General features: G+C 42.1%; 1 protein-coding gene across 3 annotated transcripts in view; it reads right to left on the bottom strand.

The window, feature by feature from the left end:
* Positions 1-3149: 3149 nt before the first annotated feature.
* The window catches only part of LOC140211190 (protein ABHD14A-like), a 29250-nt gene continuing 13681 nt past the window's right edge, over positions 3150-18718 (bottom strand). For 2 of the 3 annotated variants that reach the window (XM_072280760.1, XM_072280762.1), the window contains exons 3-5: positions 15971-16086; positions 5241-5476; positions 3150-3574 (exon numbers count right to left, since the gene is read on the bottom strand). In XM_072280760.1, coding sequence (XP_072136861.1) covers positions 3392-3574; positions 5241-5476; positions 15971-16086 — 535 coding nt within the window. In that variant the 3' untranslated portion in view covers positions 3150-3391. Of the gene's footprint in view, positions 3575-5240; positions 5477-9003; positions 9402-15970; positions 16087-18718 lie in introns of all 3 variants that reach the window. The other variant, XM_072280763.1, reaches the window with a different exon arrangement.

Raw genomic sequence — 18718 nt, 5'->3', positions numbered from 1 at the left:
TCTCTCCTCCGACTCCCCGCCAAACCCCCCCCCCCGGTTCCCAGCCGTATGATCGTCCTCACGGTCTCTCCTCTGACCCCCCGCCAAAACCCCCTGGTTTCCAGCCATATGAGACAGCATATCACCCCGAGAAAGAATAACATGGACACCCATTGGTTCATTTACTCTGTTATCTATATTATAACCCAAGCAAAGTGCTAGCTAGAGACTTTATCAGCATTTAACATAACAAAGAAGCCATTTTAATTAACATACGCAGTAACATAAAAGAACAAATCCCTTACACCTGCATCTGGCTTACCAAGTATTGTTTGTCGCACTCCCCTTCCTCGCACTGGGGCCCAGGTTCCTGCGTTTGCTTCCTATTCCCTCCCTGTATACTCAGTCATGGAGTAATGCAGCATGGATACAGGCTCTTCAGCCCAAAGAGTCCATGCCAAACAAACTAGTCCCAACTTCCTGCATTTAGCCCACCCCTCCATATACAGTTGCAAGAAAGTGTTTGTGAATCCTTTACAATTATCTGGTTTTCTGCATTAACTTACTCATAAAATGCAGTATGATCATCATCCAAGTCACAATAATAGACAAACACAGCCTAAACTAATAACACATAAACAATTGTACTTTCATGCCTTTATTAAACACATTGTTTAATTTATCACAGTCCAGGCTGGAAAGCACATGTGAACCCTTGTATTTTATAACTGGTGGAACCTCCTGTAGCAGCAATCACCTCCACCAAACATTTCCTGTAGCTGCTGATCAGACTTGCACAATGGCAAGGAGGAATTTTAGACCATTTCTTCATAAAAATCTGCTTCAGTTCATCAATATTTCTGAGATACCTTACATGAACAGCCCTCTTCAAGTCACACCACAACACCTCAATTGGGTTAAGGTCTGAACTCTGACTTGGGCATTACAAAACACAATTTTTCTCTTTTTTTTAAACCATTCTGTTGTTGATTTACTCTTGTGTTTTGGATCATTGTCTTGTTGCATCATCCAATTCTATTTAGCTTCAGGTGACAGACTGCTACCCTGACATTCTCCTGTTAAGTGTCTTGATACAATTTCCTCAATGATTGCAAGCTGTCCAGGCCCTGAGGCAGCAAAACAGCTCCAAACCATGACGTTCCTTCCTCCATGCTTCACAGTTGGGATAAGGTGTTGGTATGCAGTGCCCATTTTCCTTCAAACATAGTGGTATGCAATTCTGCTAAAAATTTCAACTTTTGTATCATCTGCCCACAGAACATTGTCTCAGAAGCATTGTGGAACATCCAGGTGGTCTTTTCCAAACAAGACATACAGCAATGTTTTTTTTTTGGAGAGCAGTGGTTTTCCTTCATGGTGTCCTTCCATGAACACCATTCTTGTTCAATGTTTTTCTTATAGTGGACACGTGTACAGAGATTTCAGCAACTTATAGAGAGATCTTTTGCTGTTACTCTTAGGTTCTTTTTCTCCTCCCTCAGCAACGCATGTTGTGCTCTTCATGTGATCTTCACAGGACACCCACTCCTAGGAAGAGCAGCACTTCTTTCATTTGTAGACAACTTTTCTTTAGAAAAGCTTTTGTAGCCTTTTCCTGCAATACTATAATCTCTATAATACTTCTTCTAAAGTCCTCTCTAAGTTGTTTTGATCAAGGCATGGTGCACATAACCAGATCTTGAGAAGAGCAGGCTCAGTCAGTAACCTGACTTTGCATGTCTTTTTCATAGGGCAGGGCACCTCTACAACCCACACCTCCAATCTCATTTCATTGATTGGAAACTTGACTCCAAATAGTTTTTGTAGAAGGTATTGCCTCAGAGGTTCACACACTTTTTTGAACTTAGACTGTGATTGTTTAAGTGGTGTACTCAGTATCGACGAGAGAAGTACAATTGTTTGTGTGTTATTAGTTGAGGCAGATTGTGTTTGTCTATTATTGTAACTCAGATGAAGATCAGAGATTTTATGACTAATTAATACAGAAAGCCAGGTAACTGCAAAGGGTTCACAAACTTTTCTTGTAAATGTACCTATCCCAGTACTTCTTAAACGAAACTATTATACCTTTTTTAAGCAATTCCTCTGGCTACTTGTTCCATATACTCACCATCCTCTGTGTGAAAGTTACCCTTCAAGTCCCTTTAAAATCTTTCCCCTCTTGCCTTAAATCTATGCCCCCTAGATTTGGACTCAAAGGAAAAGACTGCTGCTATCCACCTACATGTCCCTTGTGATTTTATAAACCTGGTGAGGTTACCTCTCATTCTACACTGCAAGTATTGAAGACCTAGCCTGGCCACCCTCTCTCTATCAGTCAGGTCCTCTGGTCCTGGCAATATCCTCTTAAACTCTTTCCTGCACTCTTTTCAGTTTAACCACATCTTTCCTATTTGTACACTGCGGGTTCACCAATGGCTTACACAATTGTAACATAACGTTCCAACTCCTACATTCAGTGTCCTGACACATGAAAGCCAGAGTGCTAAATGCCTTTTTCACCAACCTGTATACATGTGACATAGCTTTCAGTGAACTATGCACTTGCATTCCTCTGTTCCAATACACTGCCTAGTGCTGTACCATTACTAGTATACACCCTACACTACCTATTTAGAGATACAGCATGTTAAGAGGCTCTTATGTTCCATGATCCTGTACCATCCAATTGCACCAGTGTGACCAATTAACAAACTAACCCATACGTTTTTGGCATGGGTCACAAACTTCCTCCAAACAGTGGGGGAATTGAACCCGTGCTATAATACAATTCTGCTAATCATTATGCTGTTATGTGTCACCTCACACTTATCTATACTGAAATCCATTTACCACTCCTTAGCCCGCTTCCTTAAACTGATGAATATCTATCTGTAATCTACAATAACATTACATAGGTCCATTAGCTGCTCCCCCTTGAAGCACAACTGTTTCCCATGTCCCCGTTAAACTTCCTAGGGCCTTGCTTCCGATACTCTTTAAACCTATTGGAGGCACGGGGAAATTATCTTCATGCATAAATATTCAAAAATTGAATAAAAGTGAAGTTTGAATATTAATCAAATAAAATCTGATAGTCTGAAAAATCTGCCGGTCTTGAGCCAAAGTCACAAGTGTACCAAATAAATAGTGTCATTTACCAAATAATAGACTTTTGTTTCAAAACACATTTTAATTTCTGTTTCTGTCAACATTCCATCTGTAATTAGTCTTTGTAGAACTTGCTATTGAGAATTTTTTATGGTGGTAATGTGACTGGGTTTTAAATGGGTTCACATTTGAGAGTTTCTATGCAAGAGTGGGGAAGGCTGTTTAAATCCAGTTGCTGTGGAAGCTGGTTCAATACTGGACTTGGCTGTTTGGTAGAGACAGGCTGCACAATAGTACATACTCACTGAAGTTTAGTTAGAAAGTCCAACAGAGCATCATGAAACTTTTTTGGTTCATCCAGATAGCAAGCATGGTGTGCTGTGGGTATTTTGATGATGTTGTGATGAGGAAGATGTCTGAGATTCTTCAGGGACTGTACACCCAGGTTTGTGTCCTGTTCTCCAAATACAATGAGTGTTGGGGTCTGCGAAAGGAAGCAGTTTACTTCATTTGTGAAACACAAACACCATTAGCACAATCCTCATGAGTTTTCTGCATCTATTCTAAGTGTAGGCATTTTTGCAGTGCAGAAGACATGACAATCATTGCACAGAAATAAGCTTTATCACACACCAGTAAGGTAAATGAGCAAACAATCAGTTGGATTTCCTCCAGATCATAAAATTTGGTACATCTCTGTCAGTTCTCACAGAGGATTATTGACCTGAAACTAAGTCTGTTTACCTCTTTCCATAGTCACTGCCTGACTTTTTTCTCTATCTCAGATTTTTGGTAGGGAAAAGAAATTCAAACATGGAAATGAGGGAATGGTGAGTATGCATTTTGGAAGTGACATTCAAGGAATTCAGTAAAGAAATAAAATTGGAGATATGCTGACAGCTTTCAGATGTCATTTTAAGAGGAATGAAGATGGCAAATTTGAAAGGAAAGAGGATGGAATATGGTGGAATCTTCAAAAGAGAAGATATGACAGAGGATGAACCAAGTGAGACCACGTGGGTTTGGGTGGAACGAGTACTGAGAAGACAGGCTTCGTTCAGCAAAAAAAGATGTAATCTCTCAGGCCAATGATATCAGTGCAGCTATTGATACTGAATTCAGGCTGCATCAGAGCCTTGTTTACAGGTGAACAGACTCTGCGGAGGGAGAAGTGAACGGGGCAATGTCAGCCCCGGTGTAGGGTTGAGTGTGAAGGAAGGCATTTGGTGAGATTTGCACTCAATGGGTATTTTGGATATACAGTACAGTACAGTAAAGGGGAAGGTTTGAAGGGAGAGGACTCTGCTACTCTTGTTAAGAGAAAGAGATGCGCTATGATGCATCCTTTGGAAAATGTCAAAAGAGGCACAAACAAGCTGCAGAGTTATTCACAAGGAGTGTATTTAGAATGCGGCAAGGAGAGTAGAATGCAAGAGGTTGCTGATGGAATTTGTGGAGGGAGGTTATATGAAAGAAAAATGATAGAAAACATGGGATAACCAAGAATGGGCTAATAAAAAGCAGAATGAAACAAGTTCAGAGTTTGTGAACACAAAACAACAGATGATTGAGGAATCTGGTTCCCACTACAGGAATATTCAAACTCTTTTGCTCAGACACTAGGCAGGCACATTCCATGGAGTGTGAAGGATGATCTGTAGAATCTAATCAATGACAAATCAGCATTATTGAAAATTTAAAGTATTTTGATCAACCTTGGCTCTCGTATGTTTGAAACAGAAGAGGAGCACCGAGAACTCTAAACCCATTTGTTAGGAGCACATAGGAGTCCAGTGTAATCAGCAAGAGGGCAACATCGCCCTGAAAGCTGCACCCTTTCCTAAACCACCCAGGGATAAGTCTGCAGGGCCTATCGGATACTTCAGGTCCTACAGATCTCAAGACACCTTCAACACCAGGGACTTAAGACAGAAAACAGAGGTTTCTTGAGATACTGATATAAACAGTTACGTTTGAGATTTACTTACAAGTTAAGAATGGACCTTTTCAAACCTACTAATTCACAAAATGTGAACAAGAGCAGCACATTATAAGCAAGCAGAGATGAGATTCAGATCCTGGGCTCTGACATCTGCACTGTTAGCTGTCCAGCCTCAGTTTTTTCAGCATTAACTTCAGCAACAGTTTACCTGGATTTTCTGATACTGCTCAGCACTGTAGGCATTTGTCCCGATGGGTGCAACAGGGACAAAGCCCTTCAGTCTCTGGTTATGAAACATCACAAACGGGATGGAGAAACGACCACTCATTGATGGACTGATCAGGACTGGTGTCTGAAGGCCCACAGCATTCATGAGGGTCAACAAGAAGTCAGCCCGGTCCTTGTCTGTTTTCCCAACCTCCAAGGGTGAAGTATTTCCAAAACCTGTTGAACAAGACATTAATTACACAACAGCAAAGCAAGTTGTTCACATGGAACAAAGGAGGCGATTCAGGCCCATTTGGTACATTCCATCAGAGGTTGTTTGACATCTTCCGGTTGTTAGATGTGAAAGGATGGCCATTCAACAAACTTGGTTTGTTTTCTCTGGAACAGGGCGCCATGGTAGCATAGCAGTTAGAGTGACACTATTACAGCTAGTGGCATCGTAGTTTGGAGTTCAGCTTCAGTGTCCTCTGTAAGAAAGTTTGTATGTTCTTCCTGTGTGTGTGTGGGTTTCCACTGGGTGCTCTGGTTTCCTGCCACAGTCCAAAGAACATAGAACATAAAACATAGAATAGTACAGCACATTACAGGCCCTTCGGCCCACAATGTTGTGCCAACCCTCAAACCCTGCCTCCCATATAAGCCCCCACCTTAAATTCCTCCATATACCTGTCTAGTAGTCTCTTAAACTTCACTAGTGTATCTACCTCCACCACTGACTCAGGCAGTGTATTCCACACACCAACCACTCTCTGAGTAAAAAACCTTCCTCTAATATCCCCCTTGAACTTCCCACTCCTTACCTTAAAGCCATGTCCTCTTGTATTGAGCAGTGGTGCCCTGGGGAAGAGGCGCTGGCTGTCCACTCTATCTATTCCTCTTATTATCTTGTACATCTCTATCATGTCTCCTCTCATCCTCCTTCTCTCTAAAGAGTAAAGCCTTAAAGCTCCCTTAATCTCTGATCATAATGCATACTTTCTAAACCAGGCAGCATCCTGGAAAGTCTCCTCTGTACCCTTTCCAATGCTTCCACATCCTTCCTATAGTGAGGCGACCAGAACTGGACACAGTACTCCAAGTGTGGCCTACCCAGAGTTTTATAGAGCTGCATCATTACATCGCGACTTTTAAACTCTATCCCTCGACTTATGAAAGCTAACACCCCATAAGCTTTCTTAACTACCCTATCCATCTGTGAGACAACTTTCAGGGATCTGTGGACATGTACCCCCAGATCCCTCTGCTCCTCCACACTATCAAGTATCCTGCCATTTACTTAGTACTCTGCCTTGGAGTTTGTCCTTCCAAAGTGTACCACCTCACACTTCTCTGGGTTGAACTCCATCTGCCACTTCTCAGCCCACTTCTGCATCCTATCAATGTCTTTCTGCAATCTTTGACAATCCTCTACACTATCTACAACACCACCAACCTTGTGTCGTCTGCAAACTTGCCAACCCACCCTTCTACCCCCACATCCAGGTCGTTAATAAAAATCATGAAAAGTAGAAGTCCCAGAACAGATCCTTGTGGGACATCACTAGTCACAAACCTCCAATCTGAATGTACTCCCTCCACCACGACCCTCTGCCTTCTACAGGCAAACCAATTCCAAACCCACCTGGCCAAACTTCCCTGGATCCCATGCCTTCTGACTTTCTGAATAAGCCTACCGTGTGGAACCTTGTCAAATGCCTGACTAAAATCCATATAGATCACATCCACTGCACTACCCTCATCTATATGCCTGGTCACCTCCTCAAAGAACTCTATCAGGCTTGTTAAACACGATCTGCCCTTCACAAAGCCATGCTGACTGTCCCTGATCAGACCATGATTCTCTAAATGCCCAGAGATCCTATCTCTAAGAATCTTTTCCAACAGCTTTCCCACCATAGACGTAAGGCTCACTGGTCTATAATTACCCGGACTATCCCTGCTACCTTTTTTGAACAAGGGGACAACATTCATCTCCCTCCAATCCTCCGGTACCATTCCCGTGGACAACGAGGACATAAAGATCCTAGCCAGAGGCTCAGCAATCTCTTCCCTTGCCTCGTGGAGCAGCCTGGGGAATATTCCGTCAGGCCCCCGGGACTTATCCGTCCTAATGTATTTTAACAACTCCAACACCTCCTCTCCCTTAATATCAACATCCTCCAGAACATCAACCTCACTCATATTGTCCTCACCATCATCAAGTTCCCTCTCATTGGTGAATACCGAAGAGAAGTATTCATTGAGGACCTCGCTCACTTCCACAGCCTCCAAGCACATCTTCCCACCTTTATCTCTAATCGGTCCTACCTTCACTCCTGTCATCCTTTTTTTTTCACATAACTGAAGAATGCCTTGGGGTTTTCCTTTACCCTACTCGTCAAGGCCTTCTCATGCCCCCTTCTTGCTCTTCTCAGCCCCTTCTTAAGCTCCTTTCTTGCTTCCCTATATTCCTCAATAGACCCATCTGATCCTTGCTTCTTAAACCTCATCTATGCTGCCTTCTTCCACCTGACTAGATTTTCCACCTCACTTGTCACCCATGGTTCCTTCACCCTACCATTCTTTATCTTCCTCACCGGGACAAATTTATCCCTAACATCCTGCAAGAGATGTCTAAACATCGACCACATGTCTGTAGTACATTTCCCTGCAAAAGCATCATCCCAATTCACACCCGCAATTTCTAGTCCTATAGCCTCATAATTTGTCCTTCCTCGGTTAAAAATTTTCCTGTCCTCTCTGATTCTATCCTTTTCCATGATCATGCTAAAGGCCAGGGAGCGGTGGTCACCGTCCCCCAGATGCTCACCCACTGAGAGATCTGTGACCTGACCCGGTTCATTACCTAGTACTAGATCTAGTATGGCATTCCCCTTTGTCAGCCTGTCCACATACTGTGACAGGAATCTGTCCTGGACACACTTACCAAGCTCTGCCCCATCTAAACTCTTGGAACTAATCAGGTACCAATCAATATTAGGGAAGTTAAAGTCACCCATGATAACAATCCTGTTATTTTTGCACCTTTCCAAAATCTGCCTCCCAATCTGCTCCTCTGTATCTCTGCTGCTACCAGGGGGCCTATAGAATACCCCCAATAGAGTAACTGCTCCCTTCCTATTCCTGACTTCCACCCATATTGACTCAAAAGAGGATCCTGCTACATTACCCACCCTTTCTGTAACTGTAATAGTATCCCTGACCAGTAATGCCACCCCTCCTCCCCTGTTTCCGCCCTCTCTATCCCTTTAAAGCACTGAAATCCAGGAATATTGAGAATCCATTCCTTCCCTGGTGCCAGCCAAGTCTCTGTAATGGCCACTACATCATAATTCCATGTATGTATCCAAGCTCTCAGTTCATCACCTTTGTTCCTGATGCTTCTTGCATTGAGGTACACACATTTCAGCCCTTGTACCTTACTGTCTTTACACCGTTTATTCTGCTTCTCTTTCCTCAAAGCCTCTCTATATGTTAGCTCTGGCTTTACTCCATGCCCTTTTTTCACTGCTCTATCGCTCTGGGTCCCATCCCCTTTGCAAATTAGTTTAAACCCTCCCGAACCATGCCAGCAAACCTACCTGCAAGGATATTGCTCCCTCTCGAGTTCAAGTGCAACCCATCCAATCTGTACAGGTCCCACCTTCCCCAGAAGAGATCCCAATGATCCAAAAATCCAAAGCCCTGCTCCCCGCACCAACTCCTCAGCCACACATTCAACTGCCATCTCCTCCAATTCTTACCATCACTGTCATGTAGCACTGGCAGCAATCCTGAGAATGCCACCCTTGAGGTCCTGTTCTTCAGCCTTCTGCCTAGTTCCCGAAACTCACATTTCAGGACCTCATCCTTCTTCCTGCCTATGTCATTGGTCCCAACATGTATCACGACTTCTGGTTGTTTTCCCTCTTGTACCAGGATGTCGTGCACCTGGTCAGAGACATCCCAGACCCTGGCACCCGGGAGGCAACAAACCATGCGGGTGTCCTTCTCACGTCCACAAAATCTCCTGTCTGCTCCCCTGACTATAGAGTCTCCAATGATGACAGCTCTCCTCTTCTCCGTTCCAGGCTTCTGCACCACCGGGTCAGACTCAGTGCTGGAGGCCCTGCCACCGTGGCTCACACCTGGTTGGTCGTCCCTGCCAACAGTATCCAGGACAGTAAACTTATTATTCAGGGGAATGGCTACAGGGATGCTCTGCACTACCTGTCTGCTCACCTTCACTTTCCCTCTTCTGACTGTCACCCAACGATCTGCTTCTGGCAGCCTAGGTGTGACTGCCTCCCTGTAGCTCTCATCTATGACTGCCTCATTCTCCCTTATGAGTCAAAGGTCATCCAGCTGCTGCTCCAGATTCCTTACATGGTCTTCCAGATATAGCAGTTAGTAGGTTCATTGGTCATTGTAAATTGTCCTATGGTTAGGCTAGGGTTAAATCAGTGGGTTGCTGGGTGGTGCAGCTTAGTGGGCCAAAAGGGCCTGTTCCACACTATACCTCTAAATAAATAAATTAACAAACAGTGGAAACTGAGGGGAGATCTGACAGAGGTTTATAACGTTATGAAAGGTGGACAGGGTCAAAATGTCTAATACTAGAGGGCATTTTAGGGTGGGGGGTAAATTCAAATGAGATAAGCAAGACATGTTTTTTTTCCCCCAAAAAAGGTGGTGAGTGTCTGAAATATGTTTGCAGAGGTAGTGGTGGAAGCAAAAATGAAAGAGGCATTCTTCAAGAGGTTCTGAGATTGACACATGAATGTGCAGAGAATAGAGGGTCATGGGAAGTCGTTAGTTTAGTTAGGCATTTAATTACTAGTGTAATTAGTCTGGCACAACTTCGAAGGCAGAGTGCCTGTTCCGTGTGTACTATGTAACACAATAGCTTGTTATGTGGTAACAGAAGCAAAGAATTAGAACAGGAAAAGGCTATTCAGCCTCCATGAGTCTACCTGCACCAGCACAGGAACTCAATCAGTCTTTCCAAATCTGTTTCACAGTAAAGGAGCAGCCAATCAACCTACCTTAGCCTATTATACAAAAGGCCAACCTGCACCCACAGTCCACGATGGAGAAGGAAGAGACTGATCCACTCTCTTGAGTCAATTGCAAAGAAACTGGAAGCCAATCAGTCCCTTTTGGTCCACTGAGTAGTTTTTACCATTTCAATAATTTGCTTTTTCCTTATTCCTCCCAAGTAGATTTACTCACTCATTGAACATCTGCCAGCTTCTTGCCCACTTACCTGACCTGTCTATATCTGTCTATAGGCCATCTGTACCCTCCTCCTCACTTGCTAATCAACTTTCATTTTATCTTCAAACAATTTGGTTACACTGCACTCAGTTTTTTCATCTGACATTACTGTAAATAGTTTCTAAATATTTAAAGCTCCAACATTGATCCCTGTGGCACCCATTGGTTACTCATTGCAAAACCAAAATGACCCATTTATCCCAACTCTCCACTGTCATTTAGCTACTCTTCCATCCATCCCAAAATATTATCCCCAGCCCTTGTGCAGTAACCTTCAATGTGGCACCATATTGAATGACTTAGGAAATCCACATATATTACATCTACTGGTCATCTTTATCACCCAATTTGCCACATTCTCCAAGAACTTCAACAAATTTGTTAGAAATTATTTCCCTCAAAAATCTTTTAAATTTTCTATTTATTTTATATCTCCTTAATGATGGACACCAGCATTTTCCAGTGAGAGTGTTAAATGGCCCATAATTTCCAGCTTTATGCCTCCTCTTTTTTCGGTAAGAGTTGAAGTGAGGAGGAGAGACCCAATCAATCCTTCAGTCTGTTACATTGAAGCAGATGTTACATTACAACAGCCCACCCAAGCTGACTTTATTGCAACAGAAGCATGTGGGAGGGGAGGGATCACAGATAGAAAATGAATTTTCTCTGGTCTTCAGATGCCATTTTTCCAAAAATGATTTCATGCGCTCATAGTTTGAAGGCAGTGATGTCTGCCTTTGCTGACAAATAGTTTCTGAGCTATCACTTTAGAAGTCACATTTTCCAGGGTTTTTGATGGACTAGCCTCGAAGGGAGGCAAGGCCCAATAGTGCTCTTATGTACATAACCTTCTTTGGAAGAACAGAGGACCAACTGCCCCTTCAAGAAGGCAGTATCTGGTTCTCAGGTCTATAACTTTAAAACAGGTAGAGACCAAATTCCTCCTGATATCTATTAAATAGAGAAGCAAGGCCAGACCACCCCATCAAGATGATTACAGAACAAAGTAGGAGGTCAGTGAAAGTCCATGTCACATAAACAGTCATAAGATCTTAAAACACAGGAGCAGAATTAGGCCCTTTGGCCAGTCAAGTTTGTCATTCAATCATGGCTGATTTATTATCCCTCTCAACCCATTCTCCTGCCTTCTCCTCATAACCTGTGATATCCTTACTAATTGTTTATCAACCTCAGCTTTAAATATACCCCATCTGACTTGGCCTCCATAGCCATCTGTGGCAATGAACCCAACAGTTTCACTGCCCTCTGGCTAAAGAAATTCCTCTTCATCTCTGTTCTCAAGGGAGTATGTTGCACAGGAACAGCAAGTCACTGATTGAGGCACTGATAGTGAGACAGGAGTTCATTCAGCCCCTCACATTAAAACAGGAGGAGGTTGACAAGACAGCATGATCTACAACATGGAAACAGGATAAGGATGATGAGCCTCCATTTTTATTATACAGTACAGAGAAACTAGGAGACCAAACTGCCCAACCAGTTTATTGCACAGGAACAGGAGACCATGAGTCAGCTCACTTGAGTCTGTTACACTGAAACAGCTGACTAACCCATCCTCCTAAACCTACCATATTCAAACAGCAATCGGCTCATCAGCCTCCCAGTGCACTACACTGAAGGTGGTGGAGGATGATCAGCATATCACTGAATAAGATGATGGCTGCACTTATCTGTTCCCTATTACAATACTTGACTCTACAGCAGGTATTGTTGATCTCTTCACTATACAAAAATCTATAATTCCAGCTTTTTTCTATTTGATCTCCAGCAGCCAAGGGCTTTTGTTCCAAACTTAAACAGTCCTTGAAGGAAGGAAGTGCCAGTGGTCAGGATTTAATCAGTTCCCTGGAGTTAAAAAGCAGAGCATGAACTGCAGGGTACCCAGAGTTTTAGACATCCCACCTCTCCCGGAACTTCCAGGAGTCTCCCGCATATTAATAGTGGCTCCCTGATGCCCGCAAATTATATACAATGTCCCGGAAATCAATTTTTTTGAGAGCGAGCGAGAGAAAAGCAAGAGAGAGCGTGAGAGCGACAACAAGAGAGAGCGTGTGCGCAAGAGAGAGTGAGTAAGAGAGAGAGAGCGAGAAAGCAAGTGAGAGTGCTTGAGAGTGCACGAGTGACCACGAGAGAGAGAGAGAGCGCGCGCCATGGCAAAGTGTTCCAAAAAAAAATATAAAACATACGTCACCCCAGACTACACTAATAGGGGTCAAAATAATGACAGTGTTGCTCTCTGCACTGTTTGCAACAATGACTTTTCTATTGCCCATGGTGGGTTAAGACTGTAAAAGACATGTTAAGTTGAGTTTAACAGGTGTCATTCGTTCATTAGCATAGCTAACATTATTTAAACTAGCTGGCTAGCTGCTAAGGAGCTACTCTATTGCAGACATCCCACCTCACCCAGGAGTCTCCCACAAATTGATGGTGCTACCTCCCTGAAATGAGTTTTTGCAGGGTGGGATGTCTGGAGTTTGGTTGATTAGATTAGATTATGAGGACACGCAGTCCTCTTTTATTGTCATTTAGTAATGCATGCATTAAGAAACGATACAATGTTTTTCTAGAATGATATCACAGAAACACATGACAAACTGACTTAAAAACTGACAAAAACCACATAATTATAACATATAGTTACAACAGTGCAAAGCAATACTGTGATTTGATAAGAACAGACCATGGGCACGGTAAAAGTCTCAAAGTCTCTTGAAAGTCCCATCATCTCACGCAGACGGTGAACCTCCAGCGCCACAAACTTGCCGATGCAGCATCCTGGAAGCATCCGACCACAGTCCGACTCCAAGTCTGTCTGAAAACTCCAAGCCTCCGACCAGCTCTCCAACACCGAGCACTATCTCTGCTGAACACTTCGACCCCGGCCCCAGCAACAGGCAATAGGCAAAGCCGAGGATTTGGGGCCTTCCCCTTCGGAGATTCTTGATTGCACAGTAGCAGCAGCAGTGAAGCGGGAATTTCAGAAGTTTCTCCAGGTGTTCCTCCGTGCTTCTCACAGCTGTCTCCATCAAATCAAGATTGTGCACAGGCCCCTTGTTAACACTTACCGATATCAATTCGGAATGGCCGTGCGCCACCGTCTTCTCCTCCCGCTGTAAGGGAGACTGTAGGTTGATGGTAACAATATGGGTGTTTAATTACATTAATTCAATAATAATTATTTAACCACCCAGAGAAGCATGGGTTTTGATTAATCAAAAGATTTGGGGGGGGGGGTCGTCACGTGATGATGTAGGATGACGTGTAAATCCAGCTCTCCCATAAAAAATCAGCAAAGTACCGTTTAAACCAAGTAAAGTTAATAAATACTTTCCGAAAACTACTTATAAACTTCGTAAGACTACTCTACGATATGCCTCGTAAACCGCAACAGAAGAAGTCTGTTGTTGTGAAGTCGCCACGAGATGGGAAGAAAAAGGGCCTACTGCAGCGATGGCGCCTCGGATTCAGGTTGGATCTCCTTCAGAGGAGACGCATTTTATCTCTGGTGTAGAAGAACGGGGAGCAATGGCAGCGGTAGCGGTCTCTCGGAAGAAGATGCCGGAATTGCGCATGCGCAAATCAACACAATTTAAACTACAAGAACTGACGGCCACTGCAACTGAAAGTGACTCAGAGTCAGAATTGGATATCACAGGGAATACAGATGAAGAAGAGGAGGAAGAACTGGAAGTAAAGGAGACGATGGAGACATAAGAGAGGCTTTATTGCAGTTAACGGCTGAATTAAGAAAATTAAGAACAGAGCTTAGAGACGTGAAGATGTGCTATGATAAAGCTATGAAAAGACAGGATAAAATGGATAAGAAACTTCAGAAGGTGGAAAGAACAATCAAGCATATTAACGATAGAGTGGAAAAAAACAGAAAATAATGCGCTTGTCTGGAACACGGAAAGAAATTGACTCTTGGAGAAAGTGGACGTGTTGGAAAATTTTAGTAGACGTAATAACATTAAAATTGCTGGTCTCAAAGAAGGTATAGAGGGAGATAATTCAATAGAATTTTTTCAAAGATGGATCCCGAAAACCTTGCAAATGAAAGAGGTAGACCGATCAATTGAAATTGAGCGGGTACATAGAGCTCTGAGGCCAAAACCACAAGCTGACCAATATCCACGATCAATTTTAATCAAATTCTTTAGATTTCAAGACAAAGAAAGGATTCTACAGGCGGCTGCCCAAGCTGCCAAGAAGAGAAAAGGGCCACTGTTGATAGAAGGGAAGAAAATTTTTTTCTACCCTGACATAAGTTATGAACTTTTGAAAAGAAGGAACAAGTTTAATCCAGTGAAAAAAGCCCTATGGGACCATAGTTATCAATTTATATTGCGTTATCCTGCAACCTTGAAGATTTTCTTGCCTGATGGAGAAGAAAGATTTTTTGACGATTACCAGAAAGCGGAGGAGTTTGTGCGAGATTCTTTGAATATTCACCAGATACAAGAACAAACTTAGGGGAGCGAGATGGATTGAAGATGAAGACTCGATCAAGGATTAGGCCTGTTGAATTTTTAGGCGGATGAATATATAAATATATTATTAATTATATGAGGGAGGGGAAGAAAGGTTAAAATTTGAGGAATAGCTGGGAATAATAATATTAATTTATATATATATATAAAATTTTTTGTTACGGGGGAGCTGGAAGAAACACTGTCCAATCGCTGCGTTACTCATGTGTGCAAGCGTGGCAATAGCCACGACCCACACCATGGAGGGGGGTAGTGTTGTGTCTCTTTCATTCACAACATTAGTGGGGGGGTATTTTGTTTCTTCTTTTTTTGTATCTTATCTATCTTTTTTTTTTCTTTTTGCGTGGATGATTGGGAGGGAAACACATAGCAACATGGTGAAGTTCAAAGAGATTCCCCAGGGAACTATGAGAGTTGAGAAGCTAAATAATGTTTTAGATTTTAAGAGATAAGTATGTAACATTTTTGAATATTTGGAGCCCTTATTTATAGCTCCAATGATGAAGATCTGGGTTCCTTAGGGGAAAGTAATAAATATATATTAAATTTATTTTTATCCCATGGAGCATGTGCAAACCTTCCAATATTCAGGCGGTTCCTTTTTTTTCTTTTCTTTTTAGGTAGGAGTATATATCGGGGGGGGGAGGGTTAAGGGGAGGGGGGTAGATTTTTTTTTCTTTCATGTGTCACTTGAAAACTCAATAAAAATTATATAAAAAAAAATTTAACATCACAGTGAAGCTGCTTTCGTCAAGCTAGAAAGAGCTGCATTTGGCAGCAGCTGGTAAACAGACCAGAGGAGGAGATAATCCAATGTGTAATCACACAGTAATGATACGCTAACCTTCAAGAATATTTTACATTTTTACAAATATAGAAGGCTGAAGAAAAGCTTTCTCTATGAGCTTTAAGGGTTATGAAAGAAATGTAAAGTCCTTACCTGGTAAGTCCACTGCGAGAGCTCGGTATCCTCGTTGTGCAAGAAGGTTAAGTGTCCCAAGACTCTCCCAGGTCTTAGAGCTGAATGCCTGTCCATGTAGCAGCAGTATTTCCAATCTGAGTAAAGAAAAGGTCTGACGTGTTACTGAAACACTGCAGTGCAAGAACACATTTAAACAACTTGCAATTCTCTTCAACCTACAAGTTTAAATTGATTCTACACAATTTAGTAGAAATTGTTTGCATTTTTATGTAAAACAATCAAAGGAATTTTCTTTTTTCAGAGTCAGGTGGAACAAAGCAGCAGTGGGAAGATTTGAACAGAAAAGCTTTAGTGAGCTAAAAAAGCAAGTTTTACAGCCAGGTGGAAAAGCAGAGCAATGGGAAGATATAACGAAGAGCTGAGTTAGCAAGGGACAGAAGAAGCTTTTCTGATTGGCTAATCATGAGGAACATCAACCAATAAAATGAAGGCCAATAAACATCAACCAATAAAATGCTAACAGAGCAGCAGTGTGAAAATGGCCAGTGTTTGAGTGCTAATACAGAAGCAAATGAGGCTTTAATTAGTGGAGGCTGAGCAGAGTCATAGGTAACATTCTTTAAGTTTCCTTGTTAGAGCAGTCTGGAGAGGAGAGGGTGCAGTGGCTTGTGGGGGAGCCACTTGGTGTGGGCTGAGTTTTGGGCTGGGGGAAGGGGTTCGAGTGAATGAGCGAAAAAATTGATCGCCGGCAAACAAGTGTCGGATTGAGGGAAAGAGAGTGGAGAAGGAGCGGGATAGGGATTTGGGATCAGAGGTAGGCAGCTGGGGAGAAATGGATTATTGTGAAGAGAGGAATTTTTCAAAACCTTCAATTTGTTGTTTAAATTCAGATGTTGGCTATTATTATTTTTTATTATATGAGAAGGTATTTTACCTTTTTTTCCCTTTAATAAACAGCTTCGGTCTTGGTAGGGGTTAGATTGCTTTTTTTGTAATAAATTAGTATATTTCAATTTAACTATTGATTAACTTACATGAATACAAGGTAATGAGATTGTTATTATGGATAGATATAATGTAATTGGTAGGTTTTTAAAATCTTTTTTGACCTTTTATATATACTTTCTTGCACTCTGTATTCTTCTATATAGAAACTAATAAAATATTGGAAAGAATGGGAGAAATAAAGGGAATGAGGAGATAGTGAGGGGACGGATGAATGAAAACTGAGACAAAGGGAATAAAAAAGACTAAGAAATTGCAGTGGAGAGAGCTCTGAAAGTGAGGAAGATGAAGAAGTTCAGTGAGAAGGTGTTGTCATAATTAGGTTTAATGAGGAGGCGCAAGGAAACATGAAGAAAATTAACCCGTTTGTGCTAACAACAACTCTGGCAAATAAGATAGGGAAAATAGTATTTGCAAAAGTCCTCAATGATGGCAACCTATTGGTAAGATGTGCGAATGAGGAACAACTTGAGAAAGCACTCAAGCTAAAAGAGATAGGAAAATGCAAGGTGGAATACACAGGGAGGGTGGGAGCACGAAATGGCGGTGGATGTAAAGGAGTGATCACGGAGGTACCAATGAGTATAAGTATGGAGGAGTTAAAGAGGAATATCAAAGGAGGAAAAGTAATGAATGTTCAAAGACTGAAAACAACAAAGGAGGGAGTGAAAAAGGAAAGTGAAACAGTATTAATTGAATTTAAAGAAGAAGGAGTACCAAGGAAGGTGTTCCTGGGTTTCATGAGTTACCCAGTAAGGGTGTATGTGCTAAAGCCATTGAGGTGCTATAGTTGTCAAAGGTTTGGACACATAGCTAAAAACTGTAAAAGGCAGAGGAGATGTGCTAGATGTGGGGGTGATCATGAATATGGAAAGTGTGGAACAGGGGTGCAACCAAAATGCTGCAATTGTGGAGGAGCTCATAATGTGGCATATAGTGGGTGTGAGGTTATGAGATGGGAGAACAAAATTCAATAAGTAAGAGTGAAAAGAAAGATCACTTATGCAGAAGCTGTAAGAATGTCAAGAGAACAGAATAATGCTCCTTATGAATAGGGATGCAAGAGATGCAACAAAGAACAAATGACAGGACTTATGTAGACAAAAAGGCTCTAGTATCATTCATTGCAGGAGTGATTAATAGTACGGCTGAGGTAAAGTCAAGAAGTGACAAAATTTAGCTGGTGGTCAAAGCAGCAGTAAATCATTTAGGGTTAGTAGGACTGACATGGGAAGAAGTGAGGGAGAACCTCACTTATCAGTCAAGCAAGGAAGTGTCATGGGTTGGTTAATACTAATTATGGTGATTCTTTTGCAATGGAATGCAAGGAGCTTACTGGCCAATAGCCAGGAATTCAAGCACTTTATTAAAGAAATGGTTATAAAACTAGATGTAGTGTATATTCAGGAAACTTGGTTGAAACCAACTTTAGGTATATGGGTATACAATGATAAGATAGAAATCTAGGGGGAGGAGGGGGTTGTGCTATGTTAATCAAGCAAGGTATACCATATAGGGTACTGGAAAAAGGAGATGATCAGGAATACATAGTGGTGGAAGTGTGGGAGAGAGGGGAGGAAGTGGTTATAATTAACTACCACAATCCATGTAAAAGGTTGGATTTGGACAGCCTATTAAGGATACAAGGACAAAACAGACATAAAGTAGTGCGGTGTGCAGATTTCAATGCTCACAGCACAATATGGGGGGATTCAAATGGAAAGGTAATTGAAGATTTGATGGAAGAAAAGGATTTGGTGT

Source organism: Mobula birostris, chromosome 16 (assembly GCF_030028105.1).
Source record: "Mobula birostris isolate sMobBir1 chromosome 16, sMobBir1.hap1, whole genome shotgun sequence".
NCBI lineage: Eukaryota > Metazoa > Chordata > Chondrichthyes > Myliobatiformes > Myliobatidae > Mobula > Mobula birostris.
This window is presented reverse-complemented; position numbering and strand designations above follow the sequence as displayed.